Source organism: Anomaloglossus baeobatrachus, chromosome 1 (assembly GCF_048569485.1).
Source record: "Anomaloglossus baeobatrachus isolate aAnoBae1 chromosome 1, aAnoBae1.hap1, whole genome shotgun sequence".
In the NCBI taxonomy this organism is placed as follows: Eukaryota; Metazoa; Chordata; class Amphibia; order Anura; family Aromobatidae; genus Anomaloglossus; species Anomaloglossus baeobatrachus.
In genome coordinates, this window is record NC_134353.1 from 357,294,222 (window position 1) to 357,313,018 (window position 18,797).

At 46.6% G+C, this 18,797-nt stretch overlaps 1 protein-coding gene across 4 annotated transcripts in view; it reads right to left on the reverse strand.

Moving 5' to 3' along the window:
* SPPL2B (signal peptide peptidase like 2B) overlaps positions 1 to 18,797 on the reverse strand; it is a 94,434-nt gene that overhangs the window by 54,991 nt on the left and 20,646 nt on the right. For all 4 annotated transcript variants that reach the window (XM_075352441.1, XM_075352440.1, XM_075352443.1 and 1 more), the window contains exons 3-5: positions 17,984 to 18,166; positions 11,684 to 11,773; positions 6,785 to 6,924 (exon numbers count right to left, since the gene is read on the reverse strand). In XM_075352441.1, the coding sequence (XP_075208556.1) occupies positions 6,785 to 6,924; positions 11,684 to 11,773; positions 17,984 to 18,166 (413 nt within the window). The remainder of the gene's footprint in view (positions 1 to 6,784; positions 6,925 to 11,683; positions 11,774 to 17,983; positions 18,167 to 18,797) is intronic.

The following is an 18,797-nucleotide window of genomic DNA, read 5'->3' on the forward strand; positions in this document are numbered from 1 at the left end:
TTTTTTGCCAAATGAGACATATAAGAGCTTGTTATTTGCGAGACAAAAGAAGGGAATTTTGTTTACTTACCGTAAATTCCTTTTCTTCTAGCTCCAATTGGGAGACCCAGACAATTGGGTGTATAGGCTATGCCTCCGGAGGCCGCACAAAGTATTACACTAAAAGTGTAAAGCCCCTCCCCTTCTGCCTATACACCCCCCGTGCTCCCACGGGCTCCTCAGTTTTGGTGCAAAAGCAAGAAGGAGGAAAAAATTATAAACTGGTTTAAAGTAAATTCAATCCGAAGGAATATCGGAGAACTGAAACCATTCAACATGAACAACATGTGTACACAAAAAAACAGGGGCGGGTGCTGGGTCTCCCAATTGGAGCTAGAAGAAAAGGAATTTACGGTAAGTAAACAAAATTCCCTTCTTCTTTGTCGCTCCATTGGGAGACCCAGACAATTGGGACGTCCAAAAGCAGTCCCTGGGTGGGTAAAATAATACCTCGTAATAGAGCCGTAAAACGGCCCCTTCCTACAGGTGGGCAACCGCCGCCTGAAGGACTCGTCTACCTAGGCTGGCATCCGCCGAAGCATAGGTATGCACCTGATAGTGTTTCGTGAAAGTGTGCAGGCTCGACCAGGTAGCCGCCTGACACACCTGCTGAGCCGTAGCCTGGTGCCTCAAAGCCCAGGACACACCCACGGCTCTGGTAGAATGGGCCTTCAGCCCTGAGGGAACCGGAAGCCCAGCAGAACGGTAAGCTTCGAGAATTGGTTCCTTGATCCACCGAGCCAGGGTTGATTTGGAAGCCTGTGACCCTTTACGCTGGCCAGCGACAAGGACAAAGAGTGCATCCGAGCGGCGCAGGGGCGCCGTACGAGAAATGTAGAGTCTGAGTGCTCTCACCAGATCTAACAAGTGCAAATCCTTTTCACATTGGTGAACTGGATGAGGACAAAAAAGAGGGTAAGGAGATATCCTGATTGAGATGAAAGGGGGATACCACCTTAGGGAGAAATTCCGGAACCGGACGCAGAACCACCTTATCCTGGTGAAACACCAGGAAAGGGGCTTTGCACGACAACGCTGCTAGCTCAGACACTCTCCGAAATGAAGTGACTGCTACTAGGAAAACCACTTTCTGCGAAAGGCGTGAGAGAGAAATATCCCTCATTGGCTCGAATGGTGGTTTCTGAAGAACCATCAGCACCCTGTTCAGATCCCAGGGATCTAACGGCCGCTTGTAAGGAGGAACGATGTGACAAACCCCCTGCAGGAACGTGCGTACCTGTGGAAGTCTGGCTAGGCGCTTCTGGAAAAACACAGAGAGCGCTGAGACTTGTCCCTTAAGGGAGCCGAGCGACAAACCCTTTTCCAGTCCAGATTGAAGGAAGGACAGAAAAGTGGGCAAGGCAAATGGCCAGGGATAAAAACCCTGAGCAGAGCACCACGATAGGAAAATTTTCCATGTCCTGTGGTAGATCTTGGCGGACGTTGGTTTCCTAGCCTGTCTCATAGTGGCAATGACCTCTTGAGATAATCCTGAAGACGCTAGGATCCAGGACTCAATGGCCACACCGTCAGGTTGAGGGCCGCAGAATTCAGATGGAAAAACGGCCCTTGAGACAACAAGTCTGGTCGGTCTGGTAGTGCCCACGGTTGGCCGACCGTGAGATGCCACAGATCCGGGTACCACGACCTCCTCGGCCAGTCTGGAGTGACGAGGATGACGCGGCGGCAGTCGGCCCTGATCTTGCGTAACACTCTGGGCAACAGTGCCAGAGGAGGAAACACATAAGGGAGCTGAAACTGCGACCAATCCTGAACTAAGGCGTCTGCCGCCAGAGCTCTGGGATCTTGAGACCGTGCCATGAACGTCGGTACCTTGTTGTTGTGCCGGGACGCCATTAGGTCGGCGTCCGGCATGCCTCAGCGGCAACATATCTCCTGAAACACGTCCGGGTGAAGGGACCATTCCCCTGCGTCCATGCCCTGGCGACTGAGAAAGTCTGCTTCCCAGTTTTCTACGCCCGGGATGTGAACTGCGGATATGGTGGAGGCTGTGGCTTCCACCCACAGTAGAATCCGCCGGACTTCCTGGAAGGCTTGCCGACTGCGTGTCCCGCCTTGGTGGTTGATGTATGCCACCGCTGTGGAGTTGTCCGACTGAATTCGGATCTGCTTGCCTTCCATCCACTGCTGGAACGCTTCTAGAGCCAGATACACTGCCCTGATCTCCAGAACATTGATCTGAAGCGAGGACTCTCGCTGAGTCCACGTACCCTGAGCCCTGTGGTGGAGAAAAACTGCTCCCCACCCTGACAGACTCGCGTCCGTCGTGACCACCGCCCAGGATGGGGGTAGGAAAACCTGAGAGAGGGAGACGTTCCTGTCGAGGGACGTCGGTTTCCTGTCCCATTTGCGTAGGATGTCCCATTGAAGAGGACGCAGGTGAAACTGCGCGAAAGGGACTGCCTCCATTGCTGCCACCATCTTCCCCAGGAAGTGCATGAGGCGCCTCAAGGGGTGTGACTGACCTTGAAGGAGAGATTGCACCCCCGTCTGTAGTGAACGCTGCTTGTTCAGCGGAAGCTTCACTATCGCTGAGAGGGTATGAAACTCCATGCCAAGATATGTCAGCGATTGGGCCGGTGTCAGATTTGACTTTGGAAAATTGATGATCCACCCGAAACTCTGGAGAGTCTCCAGAGTAGCGTTGAGGCTGTGCTGGCATGCCTCTTGGGAGGGAGCCTTGACCAGCAAATCGTCTAAGTAAGGGATCACCGAGTGACCCTGGCAGTGGAGGACCGCGACTACTGTAGCCATGACCTTGGTGAAAACCCGGGGGGCTGTCGCCAGGCCGAACGGCAGTGCCACGAACTGAAGGTGTTAGTCTCCTATGGCGAAGCGTAGGAAGCGCTGATGCTCTGGAGCAATCGGAACGTGGAGATAAGCATCTTTGATATCGATCGATGCAAGGAAATCTCCTTGGGACATTGAGGCGATGACGGAGCGGAGGGATTCCATCCGGAACCGCCTGGTCTTTACGTGTTTGTTGAGCAGTTTTAGGTCCAAGACAGGACGGAAAGACCTGTCCTTCTTTGGAACCACAAACAGGTTGGAGTAAAACCCGTGACCCTGTTGCTGAAGAGGAACAGGGATCACCACTCCTTCTGCGTTCAGAGTGTCCAACGCCTGCAGAAGAGCCTCGGCTCGCTCGGGAGGCGGAGATGTTCTGAAGAATCGAGTCGGAGGACGAGAGCTGAACTCTATCCTGTAACCGTGAGACAGAATGTCTCTCACCCAACGGTCTTTTACCTGTGGCAGCCAGGTGTCGCAAAAGCGGGAGAGCCTGCCACCGACCGAGGATGCGGTGTGTTTGGTTTGGCCTGGGGTAAGGATGTTTCCTTTCCCTTGGATTGTTTTATGATTTCATCCAATCTCTGACCAAACAAACGGTCGCCAGAAAAATGGCAAACCGATTAAGCACTTTTTGGCAATCGAATCTGCCTTCCATTCCCGTAGCCACAAGGCCCTGCGTATTGCCACCGAATTGTCGGCTGCAACCGCCGTACAGCTCGCAGAGTCCAGGATAGCATTAATAGCGTAGGACGCAAATGCCGACGTTTGAGAGGTTATGGAAGCCACTTGCGGCGCAGACGTACGTGTGAGTGCGTCAATTTGGGCTTGACCCGCTGAGATAGCTTGGAGTGCCCATACTGCAGCGAATGCTGGAGCGAAGGACGCGCCGATAGCCTCATAGATGGATTTCAACCAGAGCTCCATCTGTCTGTCAGTGGCATCCTTGAGTGAAGCCCCATCTTCCACTGCAACTATGGATCTAGCCGCCAGTCTGGAGATTGGAGGATCCACCTTGGGACACTGAGTCCAGCCCTTGACCACGTCAGGGGGGGAAGGGATAACGTGTATCCTTAAGGCGCTTGGAAAAACGCTTATCTGGACAAACTCGGTGTTTCTGGACTGCCTCTCTGAAGTCGGAGTGATCCAGAAACATACTCGTTGTACGCTTGGGGAACCTGAAACGGAACTTCTCCTGCTGAGAAACTGACTCCTCTGCTGGAGGAGCTGAGGGAGAAATATCCAACATCTGATTTATGGACGCAATAAGATCATTCACTATGGCGTCCCCATCAGGAGTATCAAGGTTGAGAGTGGCCTCAGGATCAGAATCTTGATCAGCTACCTCCGCTTCATCATACAGAGAGTCATCTCTCTGAGACCCTGACCAATGTGATGAGGTCGAGGGGATTTCCAAGCGAGCTCGCTTAGGCGGTCTGGGACTGCGGTCCGTGTCAGAGACCTCACCCTGGGATCTATGAGACACCCCGGGGGGACATTGTTGTTCCAACTGAGGGGAACCAGGGGGCAGTGATTCCACAGTGCCCATGGTCTGAGATACCGGTCTGGACTGCAAAGCTTCTAGTATCTTAGCCATAGTCTCAGAAAGTCTGTCAGTAAAAACTGCAAACTCCGTCCGTGTCACCTGGACAGTGTTAGCAGGTGGTTCCCCCCGGGTCCCTCTTAGCAGAGGCTCCGCTGAGTAAGTGCCACAGGGACCGAGCAGTGCACACAATGAGGGTCAGTGGAACCTGCCGGTAGCGAGGTTGTACATGCGGCGCAGGCAGCATAGTAAGCCTGTGTTTTGGCACCCCTGCTTCTTGTGGGCGCCATATTGTTGTCTCCTTTGAGCAACATAACAGGGTATATAGCCAGAAATCAACTGTGCACCATACAGTGTAAAGTATAGCCTGTAAACATATAAACTATAATCACACTTCTGCACAAGTGGGGCCAGCACCTCAGGTGCTGCTTCCCACCCGCTGAAAGCGGTTGTGTGGCCACTAGAATCCCTGCCTGGGTCCCCCAGAGTTTGTCTCCCCTCTGCAGCGTCCGAGGGGCTGACAGGAATGGCTGCCGGCGTCCTGAGGAGAGAAGGGAGCCGTGGGCGTGACCCAGAAAGTGCGGGAACTGGTGCCTCGATGTGCACAGTGAGGGGGGTGGAGTATGCAAAGCATGCTCCAGCCCTCAGTGCTGCCGTGCTGTACAGCGTCCCGCCCTTCCCCTGACTGGCAGGGCTGGGGGCGGGAAGAAAAAGAGACTAGGCCCAAAAGCCGGGGACCCGAGTTATAAGCGCGGCCGCCGTATAAGCGCGGCCGGCGCAGAGTCCCCGGCGCACTAACAGTCCCAGCCGCGCCTCAGTAATAACAATGGCAGCGGCGGTCAGCGCGGCCGTCCCCATACACAAACACACTCAGCGACGCTGCAGTGTATAATGGCACAAACGCGGCCAGCGCCGCGGTCCCCGGTGCACTAGCACACCCAGCAATGCTGGAGTGTTGCTGTGCGCGGTCCCCACGGGGACACAGAGTACCTTAAAGTAGCAGGGCCATGTCCCTGAACGATACTCGGCTCCTATCCAGCAGGCTCCTCAGGAGTTGTGGATGAAGCACGGTCTCAGTGCCTGGAGACCGATAGGATCCCACTTCACCCAGAGCCCTAAGGGGGATGGGGAAGGAAAACAGCATGTGGGCTCCAGCCTCCGTACCCGCAATGGATACCTCAACCTTAACAACACCGCCGACAAGAGTGGGGTGAGAAGGGAGCATGCTGGGGGCCCTATATGGGCCCACTTTTCTTCCATCCGACATAGTCAGCAGCTGCTGCTGACTAATCTGTGGAGCTGTGCGTGCATGTCTGCCTCCTTCGCACAAAGCAAAAAACTGAGGAGCCCGTGGGAGCACGGGGGGTGTATAGGCAGAAGGGGAGGGGCTTTACACTTTTAGTGTAATACTTTGTGCGGCCTCCGGAGGCATAGCCTATACACCCAATTGTCTGGGTCTCCCAATGGAGCGACAAAGAAAGATCTGGATAAGATGTCAGAATGGGCAGATACTTGGCAAATGAGATTTAATGTTGATAAATGTAAAGTAATGCACCTAGGACGGAGTAATCCTATAACTGCGTATACATTAAATGGAAGTAAACCCTGGACTACAGAACAGGAGAAGGACTTGGGTATTCTCATTACAAATAAGCTGAGCAGCAGCACTCAATGTCAAGCAGCAGCTGCTAAAGCAAACAAGATGCTAGGGTGTATAAAAAGAGAGATTAGATCCCGTGATCCCAATGTATTGTTACCCCTCTATAAATCACTTGTAAGGCCACATCTGGAATACGGGATCCAGTTTTGGGTTCCACATCTAAAAAAGACATTCAGAAGTTAGAGTCCGTTGAAAGGCGGGCAACTAAACTATTACAATGAATGGAAGGCCTCCCATATGAGGACAGGTTGGAAAAGATGGGCTTGTTTAGCTTAGAAAACAAAGATGTCTCAGAAGCGATCTCATTGATATGTATAAATACATGTATGGACTGGCACATGACTTATTTCTTCCAGAGACAATACTAAGGACCAGGGGGCACTCACTGCGAGTGGAAGAAAAGCGATCCCGGCAACTAAATAGGAAAGGGTTCTTAACAGTTAAAGCAGTCAGACTGTGGAATACACTACCACAAGAGGTAGTAATGGCCGACACTATAACAGCTTTTAAAAAAATGGATGCTTTCCCCAGCAAAAATGGCATTGTGGATAATATATATTCTGTCACTAAATTATCTAACGGTGAGGAAGGTTGGATTTAATGGACCCAAGTCTTTTCTCAGCCTATGTAACTAAAAACTGCTTTGTGTTTCATATTAGCTCAGCTCCAGTAAATAAGTTCCATTTAAAAAGTGGTAAAAAATTTTATGACAACTAATAGACAGATTTACTCACTTCCTAACATCTCTGCTTCCAGCCCAGTAGCCTCCAGTAGCGACTGTTCCTACAGCCATTATAAAAATGATGACCATGTTGTAGTCCACCACAGGTTCATTTGGTGCATACATTGCCACTTTTACAGACTGGCCAAATGTCTGCAAAAAAAATATGCAATAAGTAAAGAAAAGGTAAGACTTTACATTCACAACATTGAGAAAATTAAAGAGAACCTGTTAGGTGTAATAGGCACCCAGACGCACGAGCAGTTCTGGGTACATATTGCTAATCCCTGCCTAACTGTCCCTGTATACACTAGCATAGATAAAGAGATCTTTAGAAAAAGTATTTCTAAAGATCATATAACGTATGCTAATGAGTGTGGGGACTAGTCCTCTGGTCAGTGCTTCCCTTGCCAGTCGCCCCCATTAGCATATTAGTACGCCCCTGTGGGAATACTAACATGCTAATGAATGTGCAGCGTCAGAGGATGATCTCACTCCCCTCTCTGCCGCCATCGCATCCCAACGGTGGGATTTTGGCTCAGTGCGCATGACCCTGGAGTTTGGGTCATGTGCACTACTTCAGTTTGAAGCCAGGACGTGTACACCCGGCTTCATAGAGCGCATGACCGAAACGCCGGGGTCATGCGCACTGAGCCGAAATCCAGCATCAGACGGGATGGCGGCGGAGAGGTGAGTGATGATATCATCTGACGTTGCGTATTCATTAGCATGATAGCACGCCCACAGGGGTACACTAACATGCCAATTTAGCCGACTGGCCAGGGAACCAACATCCAGGGGACTAGTCACCACGCTCATTAGCATACGATAAAAGATATTTATAAATACTTTTTTTCTAAATATCTCTTTATCTATGCTAGTGTATACAGAGACGGTTAGGCAGGGATTAGAAATATGCACCAGCTAGTGGCGCTGGTGCATATTGGACCTGACAGGTTCCCTTTAAAGGAAAATTGTGTTTTACATATTTATTCAATACAAGGAAACAACATTTATCAAGATCATAAATTGAAACCAGAGACTTTTACTGCCCAACAGTATTACCACCCATAATTAATATTAAAAAAAAAAAGTACCATCTATAATTGCAAATAGTTGTATTGAAGAATACATAAACAGGAATACAAAAAACATATTGGATATAAGTGGCAGTTCAGGTTATTATGAATCATAGACAATAAATTAAAATAGAATTGAAACAAAAAAAAAAAAAAAGGAGGAAACTTTCCCTGTAGAACAACACTAGAAGGACGAGTCAACAAAAATGAAGGGATAAGGTATCCCCTATAAAGTTCTGCTAGACTCACAATGAGTTCAGGTAAATAGACAATGTATGCGAACACTGATGACCACAGAGGGTGGTGCTATAGTAGCACAATTGTCCCATATGAGAGTCTAAGGGGTGCTTCACACATAGCGAGATCGCTACCGAAATCGCTGCTACGGCACGGTTTTGGTGACGCAACAGTGACCTCATTAGCGATCTCGCTGTGTGACACTGAGCAGCGATCTGGCCCCTGCTGCGAGATCGCTGCTCGTTACACACAGCCCTGGTTCGTATTCTTCAAAGGCGCTCTCCCGCTGTGACACACAGATCGCTGTGTGTGACAGCGAGAGAGCGACAAAATGAAGCGAGCAGGGAGCAGGAGCCGGCATCTGGCAGCTGTGGTAAGCTGAAACCAGGGTAAACATCGGGTAACCAAGGTGGTTACCCGATATTTACCTTAGTTACCAGCCTCCGCAGCTCTCACGCTGCCTGTGCTGCCGGCTCCGGCTCTCTGCACATGTAGCTGCAGTACACATCGGGTTAATTAACCCGATGTGTACTGTAGCTAGGAGTGCAGGGAGCCAGCGCTAAGCAGTGTGCACAGCTCCCTGCTCTCTGCACATGTAGGTGCAGTACACATCGGGTTAATTAACCCGATGTGTACTGTAGCTAGGAGAGCAAGGAGCCAGCGCTAAGCAGTGTGTGCGGCTCCCTGCTCTCGCGGTTATGATCGCTGCTTCGGCTGCTGTGTTTGACAGCTAAGCAGCGATCATAACAGCGACTTACAAGGTCGCTGTTACGTCACAGAAAATGGTGACGTAACAGCGACCTCGTTGTCGCTGTCGCTTAGTGTGAACCAGCCCTAAGTAAAGTGCATGTGCTAATACAAATGGCCATCGGGTGGTGCTAACATTGCACACAAACCAATATCACCCATATACGCAGCCTAAAGGCCGCTTTACACGCTGTGATCTCGCTAGCGAGCGTACCCGCCTCCATTGTTTGTGTGTCACGGGCAAATCGCTGCCCGTGGCGCACAAAATCGCATGGACCTGTCACACTACTTACCTGCCTAGCGACGTCACTGTGACCGGCGAACCACCTCGTTTCTAAGGGGGCGGTTCGTTCTGCGTCACAGCAACGTCACTAAGCGGCCACCCAATCAAAGCAGAGGGGCGAAGATAAGCGGGACGTAACATCCCGCCCACCTCCTTCCTTCCTCATTGTGGGCGGCCGCAGGTAAGGCTCCTCGTTCCTGCGGTGTCACACATAGCGATGTGTGCTGCCACAAGATCGATGAACAAGATTGTACCTGCAGCAGCAATGATAATTGGGAAGAGGGGGGCATTTCAACGATGAGCGATTTTGCACGTTTTTGCGATGATTTAAAATTGCTCATAGGTGTCACACGCAACGACATCGCTAACGCGGCCGGATGTGCGTCACAAATTCCGTGACCCCCAACGACATCGCTTTAGCAATGTCGTAGCGCGTAAAGCGGCCTTTAGTCTCAGAAATAATCTTTGTTACCGACTGAACTGATACGCATACATTATTGCGATCCGGACTCACCCATAAAGTGCACTGGTTGATATGTTGAAAAGCCCCAATGCATGTGTCTGGCTTCCTCATGCATTTTATGGATGAGTCCGGATCGTCATAATGTATGCGTATCAGTTCAGTCGGTAGCAAAGATTGTTTCAGAAACATAGGCTGTGTATATGGGTGATATTGGTTTGTGTGCAATGTTAGCACCACCCAATGGCCATTTGTATTAGCACATGCACTTTACATAGCCGCCTCTAATATGGGACGTTTGTGCTACTATAGCACCACCCTGTGGTCATCAGTGTTAACTCATTGTGAGTCTAGCAGAACTTTATAGGGGATTCCTTATCCCTTCATTTTTGTTGACTCATCCTGCTAGTGTTGTTCTACAGGGAAAGTTTCCTCCTTTTTCCTCATGATTTTCTTGTTTCAATTCCAGTAATTTATTGTCTGTGATTCATAATAACCTGAACTGCCACTTATATCCAATGTTTTTTGTAGTCTTATGTATTCTTGAGTAAAACTATTTGCATTTATAAAGACAGTACTCTTTAATTAGTTTATTACATTATGGGTGGTAATGCTGTTGGGCAGTAAAAGACTCTGGTTTCAATTTCTGAATGTGGTAGTTGTGTAAGGAGTTGCCCCACTAGAGATTGTACCAATGAGGATTGACCTCGGTCTCTAAATTATGTGTTGAAGAAAAAAACATGCCCTATGCTGTAATAGTGCATGATGGCAGGCAAGTCATGCTTACGAACCGCTATACTTCTACAGCACAGTAGAAAAGTGGGTACAGCTCCTGTGCCTGCATAAAGGGTGGCTTTACACGCTATGAGATCGCTAAAGTGATCTCGTTGGGGTCTCGGAATTTGTGACGCACATCCGGCCGCATTAGCGATGTCGTTGTGTGTGACACCTATGAGCGATTTTAAATAGTCACAAAAACGTTCAAAATCGCTCATCGGTGACTGCCCCCCTATTCCAAATTATCGTTGCTGCTGCAGTAACTATGTTGTTTGTCGTTCCTGCGGCAGCACACATCGCTATGTGTGACACCGCAGGAACAAGGAACCTCTCCTTACCTGCATCCACCGGAAAAGGAGGAAGGAGATGAGCGGCATGTTCCGGCCGCTCATCTCCTCCCCTCCTTTTCTATTGGGTGGCGGTTCAGTGACGCTGCTGTGACGCTGAACGAACCGCCCCTCTTAGGAAGGAGGCGGTTCGCCGGTCACAGCAACGTCGCAGAGCAGGTATGTGCGTGTGACGCTGCCGTAGCGATAATGTTTGCTATGGCAGCAATCACCACATATTGTGCCACCAACAGGGGCGGGTGCTATCACGCTCGACATCGCTAGTCGATGCTAGCTATGTCACAGCATGTAAAGCACGCCTAAGACTATGTGCGCACATGGAGGATTTGGTTGCAGGCTTGGTTTGGGGTGGAAAACCGCTGGCAAAAACACTGAAAGAATTGACATGCTGCATTCTATTTTCTGCACCAAATCAGCAAGGGAAAAAAGCAACGTGCACAAAACTTCAGGATACTCATTGCGTTTGAGAAAACTGCACTTAAATAAAAAAAGAAAAAAAAAAAAAGAAGAAAAATGCAGTATGTGCAAATAGCCTTATGGTTACCATGGATTATTTATACAACGTCACAACGCTAGAAGCTCAGATTGAAGATAAAGCCAATCGAGGATCAGTTCGCAGAGTAGGACTTCTTTTGTTATATTAGAACATTATAGGCTCAAACATTTTAAAACCCATTGTTTACTAATTCAACCAAGTTTATTGGGGCTGCACGGTGGCTCAGTGGTTAGCACTACAGTCCTGCAGCGCTGGGGTCCTGGGCTCAAATCCCACCAAGGACAACATCTGCAAGGAGTTTGTATGTACTCCCCGTGTTTGCGTGGGTTTCCTCCGATACTCCAAAGACATGATAGGGAATATAGATTGTGAGCCCCCAACGGGGACAGTGTTGCTCATGTATGTAAAGCGCTGTGGAATTAATGGCGCTATATAAATGAATATAAATATTATTATTATGATTGGTACATGTGAATTATTTCTTACCTTACTGATATCTAACATATCTGTGTAGCTAAGAAGAGCCACAGGAATGTCAATCTCCTCATATTGGCTACGATTACCACCGGGAGGGACCTAAAATAAAATTACAATAAGACATGAGTGATAACTTTTCCTATTTTTAAGCCTTATTCACACTGGTGTTACTATTCTTTACAGTAGAAATGACCTTCTGTCAGTAAATGCATAACTGCTATCGACTTGATTCAATGATAATATAGTTAAAGGGGCTATCCAGTCTCAATAGAGTGACTACAGACTACCCAATCACGACAGTCACAATTTCCCAGTTATCACCATGCAGGTTGGCGGTCACGTGTCCTCTTGTGTGTGTGATTTGCCGACTAGCCTCACAAGAAAAGAAGAGAGAAGTGCAGGAGTCTAGTCCGCATGTGACCGCACATATGCAAATTGTATGCACGCGCTCACGTGACCACCCAAATTTGCAGTGAAAAAGGTGGAATCGTGACAGTGTGCGCATTCTACACTGTCACAACTGGGTAGAGTGCAGTCACGTGGAGTGACCTTCTGAGGCTAGAAACCACTTTAACACTGCTCTAAAGATAGCGACTTATTTTGAAAAGGAAGGAGCCATTTCATACAATAATGTCCCTGTAAGAACAGTTCAGTCATTTCTAGTTATAGCAACTCATCCTGTAATTTGGAAAATGAACACTAGTGTGGCCAAGAGTCAAATAGGACGTCTTGCCAAGAATAAACCGCAATGCATAATTTTATCTCAAGATTGTAAGGTATGGCTGACTGACCCTACTGTCTGCCTCACTGACTGACCGGGAAGTCTCTGCATAAGTACAGAATCCCATCTAGAATGTATCCGTAGATTATGTGAATTTGGGGGCCAGTTCAGTATATGATCATGTGAAAACTATTACTGATGATTTGGATGATGACAACATTATAAAAGGGCTCGGTACATGATTTCTAACGGCGCAACAAGAAAAGATAAGAAAGCACTTACAAGTAATGTGGAAGTGCTTTCCAAACTCATCAATGAAAATCAGCACCGATTCATAACCCCTCAACTTCTTCATTTACAAACAGTGGAACCTTGGTTTACGAGAACAATCCGTTCTGGGAGTGTACATGTAAACCAAGTTACTCGTCTAGCAAAGCAAAATTTCCCATAGGAAATAATGGAAGCTCAGACAATTCGTTCCAAAACTTGTTCAATGTCCCGTCCTGGTCCCCTATTGTGCCAACACACAAACACACACACACACACACACTGCTCACCTTACCTTCCGTTCCCTCGCCGGCCTCCCGGTTCTTGCAGTTCGCCGGTACAGGATGTGTATCAGGTAAACATTGCGACCGATGCTGGAGCTTCTGCTGCCAGTGCGCTAACGTCAAAGGCATGAGCCGCTTGCCTCTGATTGGTCAGCGCGCTGCCATTGAGTAGCGGCTGACAGTGGAAGTTCCTCCATCGTTGCGATGGTTAACCGATACACATACTGTACCTGCGGACTACAAGAATCATGAGGGCGGCGAAGAAACGGAAGGTAAGGTGAACATAATGTGTGTGTGCGCGCGTGTTTGGAGGGACTGCAAGATCGGGTCAGAGTGTGGTGAAAGTACGGAACCGGAAGGGTGTGTGGTGAGTATTTGCTTGTTCTGCAAATCATTGCTTGTAAACTGAGTTACAAATTTACAGCAAGCTTTGCTCGTATAGCGAAATACTCGTACACCAAGTTACTCGTAAACCTTAAGATAGAGTGAAAAAAAAAAACCGAAAGAGATCATATGAAAAACGACACAGGACAAAATTGGCTGACGCATTTCAGAATGGTAGCCTCTTTCGGGTCTGTTGACTTTAGCTCCCTTTGCTCTTGCTCTTCCCATATGTTCACACTGTATTTACCTGAATCGGAATAAACAAAATTATGCTTCATGGATGGTGCCACTTCCATTAGAGGGAACCTGACAGCTCCCCCACGTCCCACAAACTGCTCGTATCTTTACCCCACTCTGTAAACAGCTTCCAACAAGCCCCTTAATTTCCATTAAATCTTACTTTATTTCTTCCTTCCACTACACTGCAGTTTATGCTTTGCTATTTATTCATACTTCTCTGCAAAATTGTTTCATTCCTCAATTTTTTATTACTAGTACAATGGATACACTTGCCTAAATATATACTTCCCTACCCACAAAGGAAGCAGGACATGTTTAAAAGCCTCCTTACAACTTCCCTCAAAACTTGTTAAGGGAACCTGACAACTTCACTATGTTCACAAATCGCCCCTTGCCTTCACCCCACTCTGTATCCAAGAAGCCCCTTTATTTAGTTTTCTGTTTTATTAAAGAGAATCTGTCTCCAGGTTTTTGCCACCTTATCTGAGAGCAGCATAATGCAGGGGCAGAGATCCTGATTCCAGTGGTGTGTCACTTACTGGGCTGCTTAGTGTAGTTTTGATAAAATCACTGTTTAGTCAGCAGTAGATTATCATTTGAGGACTACTTGGCATGCAGCATATTCATAAGCTCTGTATAACTGCTAGATCTGCAGCAGAGAAAACACCGATTTTATCAAAATGACAGCAAACAGCTCAGTAAGTGACACATCGTTGGAATCAGGGTCTATCTCTACATTATGCTGCACTCAGATTAGGGAGCAAAAACTGCTCAGTGGTGACAGATTCCCTTTAATATCCCTAAAATCATTACATTTGGCAGGAAATATGCCAAATCAGTGGGCGCCTAGTCACAGGAAGAGATGAACGGACTTATGGAAGTTCGTTTTGGCGAGTTTAGCCGGACTTTAGATAAAGTACAGTTTGGGACCTGAACCCCAATGGAGGTCACTAACTGTAATTCGGGTCTCCGCCCACATACAGCCAGCCATAAACAGATCCCTTCTGGGGTTGAATTTTTCCTTTGTTTGGTGCACACTATATCCAATCATGCTGTTGTACCTCCAGTGCAAGCTGTGCAAACACTGCAAGAGGCAAGCGATGCTTGTGTGAGTGGTTTCAATATGTAAAGCACCCCATCTGCAAGCCTGAACTTTGATTTTTTTTTTGTAGTCTGTGTTTGCTACACCAATCCTTGGGTTCGTTCATATCTAGTCAAGAGGGCATGTCTTACCCCATAATAATAGTTACATTAATTAAATTATCATGCCACTGTGGTTCTAACATGATTTGCAAGAGCAGAATCACTAACAGTTCTTTGCAAATCTCTACCTCCCTGAAAATACAGTTAGGCCGAGGCCACACGGGGATTTGTGCGAGTCCTCGCATGACATTCGGCTCACACTCGCAGCACAGCAGGAGCCGAATGTCATGTGAGCGCCATGCGACTGTGGTGCGAACGTGCTATCAGACCACAGTTGCGGAGGGGAGGCGATGCCGAGGGGAGGGCCGGCGGCGCCGCCGAGGGGAGGGCCGGATTTACCTCCCTATCTCCTCTATTGACGGCTGATGCAAGAATTGCATTGCACTTGCGTTACACCAATGCAATGAGATTTCGCTTGCCCCATAAACTTGCATGGGTGCGAGTGGAACAGGATCGCGTTGGATCCACAGCATGCTGCAACTGTTTTCTCGGTCCGATTAGGACTGAGAAAATAATCGCTCATGGGTGCTGACCCATAGAGTAATATTGGTCTGAGTGGAATGAAATTTTTTATCGCATTCCACTCGCACTATTTTTCTCGCTGTGTTTGCTAGGCCTAAAGCCCGGTGTAGGCTTCAGTAGCACAATGAATATTCCAGGGAAAGCAGTGAATACATAGCACACAGTCAACCACAGGCTTTGCAGATTTAGTGATAATTGTCACAAAGGCATGATAACATGATTAATGGGGTGATTAGTCTTGAAGAAGAAAATGCCCCGATTTGCATATCTCTGGACAAATTGAAATTACTTTATGGAAAGTAATCAGAAAACAAAACAAAAGGGGCTTCTTGAAATTGGCATAAAAAGTGGGATAAAAGCAAGGTATGGTTTGTGGACATGTGGAAGCTGTCAGATTCCCTTTAAAGGGGATGCCCACTACTGTTATAAGGAGGCTTTTTAAAACAGGTAGGGAAATGCATACCCTATTCATAAAATGTTAGGGATATTTGGCTCTCGGGTGAATTTTCAGGATGATCTGCACTGTAACCTTTCCAGATGAAATTAATGTGACCGCCTCTATATTTTTGAATGCACACGTTTGTGAGAGAATGGACAGCCATGTTGTACTGTGTGGCCATGTTGTACTCAGATCCTGGGACAGTTCGAGCAGGCCAACTTTGCAGCTAATGAGAGGCATAAGTGAAGGTTCCCCCAGAGTGGAGCCATAACATGACCTCAGAGTCACTTAGCAAGACTAGAGAAAAGCCATAATTGAAACAGCCTCAGGGCTATGAGACTAAATATGTGGTATTACATGGTAGAAAATAGTGAATATTGTGGGTTAATACAAAAACCAGAACCATAGGCCTGTCAATATTGAAGAGTTATGGGAGCCTGCTGAGAGCCGTGATGTAATTAATAATGTTAGTTGATAAGAACATGGAGATTTACGGTTATAACGAAATGAGGTATTAATGGGTATGTATAGTGACATATTGGACTTGTGCCTTCTTTGTCTTAAAATGTACATGCCTTTTGTCGCAGTATGAAGTATTCACTTATGTGACATATATACGCCTTTTTCTGCATATGTTGCTCTTTGTCTAACCAAGCATAAAAAGCCCCTACACCATATTTTAGGGCCAGATAGCCATACCACCCACCGCCTTCTTATCCGGACACCTATATGTGTGTGCGCATGCTTTATAACCAGTATCCTGTATCTGCTCTGTTGCGTTCTCTTAGCCCCTTCACCCCCGGGCAATTTTCCAATTTTTGCTCCCCTTCTTCCGATAGTCGTACCTTTTTTATTTTTTCGTCATTCTTGCCATATGAGGGCTTATTTTTTGAGGGACAAGTTGTACTTTTGAATGAGATCATTAATTTTACCATATAGTGTACTGGAAAACAAAAAAAAAAAAAAAAATATTTATTCACCATGTTCACTATATGGTAAAACTGATGTGTGTGTGATGCCTCAGGTCGGTACGAGTTCGTAGACACCAAACTTTTACTTTTATCTAAGGGGTAAAAAAAATAATTTCTGAAGTTTGTCCAAAAAAAAAGAATTGCGCTTTCATCCCCATTTTTTGAGACCTGTAGCGCTCTCATTTTTCGGGATCTATGACTCGGTGATGAACACCAATATACAAGATCTATTCTGGGTATCAGGAATAGATTAAAGGTGTTATCTATCTTTGGGGGACAATTTATTTTTTCATTAACTTAATGTATGTACTTTGGGTTAATTTTTGCAATTGTGTTTTATTAAAGGGAACCTGTCAGGTCCCCTATATCCTCTAACCTAGCAGTAGGCACATGTGTATGACAAAATTCCCTGGCTAACCAGCCACGTATAATGTTATTGTCAAAATCCAATGTTAAAAAAAAAAAAAACCAAAAAAAAAACTATTCATAAGGTTCGTTTTCCCTATGCTACTTAGGGCTTATAAACCTAATATCATTTGACAAGGCTGGTTAGGAAGCGTATTTTGGCATACACATGTGCCCGCTGCTAGGTTAGAGGGCATAGAGGATCTGACACCTTTAAAAATTTTGCACATTAGGACAATACAGAGGCTTTAAAGGGCCAGTGTATTGCCAGCTGCAGAATAAATGAGAATATGTCAGTGAGCTCATTCTAACAGGAGAGGTTTGCTGCTATCTTTCTTTTTCAGAGCTCCTCTCTGCTGATTTTTTTTTTACCACAGATCACTTTAAAGTTGAATGTGCAAATAAACTAAAAGGCCCAATTAATCATTTGAGTGTTTTTTTTAATCAATTACTGTTCTTTTATTTGTCTTGTGGTATATTTGCTAATGTTTTTTTGAGACACCTTTTTAGCACAAAGCCTCACGTTACACTTAAAAGGTGCAAAATGTGTGCCAAAATATATGGCGTACTTCAGTGGGAACTGGAGTACATATGCTCAAATATTTTGGGACACTTTATAAAGTGACTCAAAAGAAAATATGTGGAAACCCCAAATCCTTGCCCTTAGTGATAAACATTAATAAAAAAAAATAAAAAGAACAGGCAAACACATATAAAATGACTAAGGTGCAAATAAAAAGAAACTAACACCATAAACTGGACCAAAAAAGGAACAAATGCACTAATGAATCAGGCCCAGTCTGTAAAAGCTGTACGGTGCAAAGTTTGTACAAATAAGGGGGATAAACCCTTTAATCCAGAATGGCCACTCACCAGCCTCTCCCGACTGACGATCAGCAGTCCACGAGCACCATTGATCTGTGCTAGTCGTACCTTTTCATAGAAAGTACAATTTCCTCTCATTACCATGGGGATACTGTTACTGAATCCACCATCTGGAACATCGGTCGGAGAGCAAAGCACAGATGTGGTCTGATCCTGAAGATGGAGCAAGGCCTAAAAGAAAGACAAGAACAGCAATGTGAACCTTTCACCGATCCTACCATTCTCCATTAACCACCAGTAAGCACAATTATCTGTTACATATACCACTTTGCTCCCAGTATTTTCAGGTCTACACTTACCTAGGATGTTTTATTATTAGTATGTGCTACGGGGAACTTGAATCATGTTATCATACTTTCAGTTTGCCTGTGTTCCCGCTCCATTTCTCTCGTTATATGGGTTTAACCACTATAGACATGTATCGGATATCTACAGGCTATGACATACAGTAATTGTCTGATGAGGGTCCCACCTTAGGCACCTACAACCATGTCTAAAATGAAGGATCTCCAGCATGCTTGGTGGAGTGGATACTTAAGATCTCATCCCTGGAAGGATGAATGGAACGTTGGCTACACGTGAGTGCTTATTTTCATTTATATGCGAGCTACAGAACCAGATGATGACAGCCTTCCTCCACAGCAGGCAGCACAGGTCCAAGGGGCCTCTGTTCTAGACATAGATGCATGTCACAAATATAAGCCCCACAGGTCTACAGGCATCTACGGTAAAAATGTTGTAATGTTAGAGCATATTGCCTTGTAGAAAAATACCCCAGCTTCCTTAAAGTAAGAGCTTAATG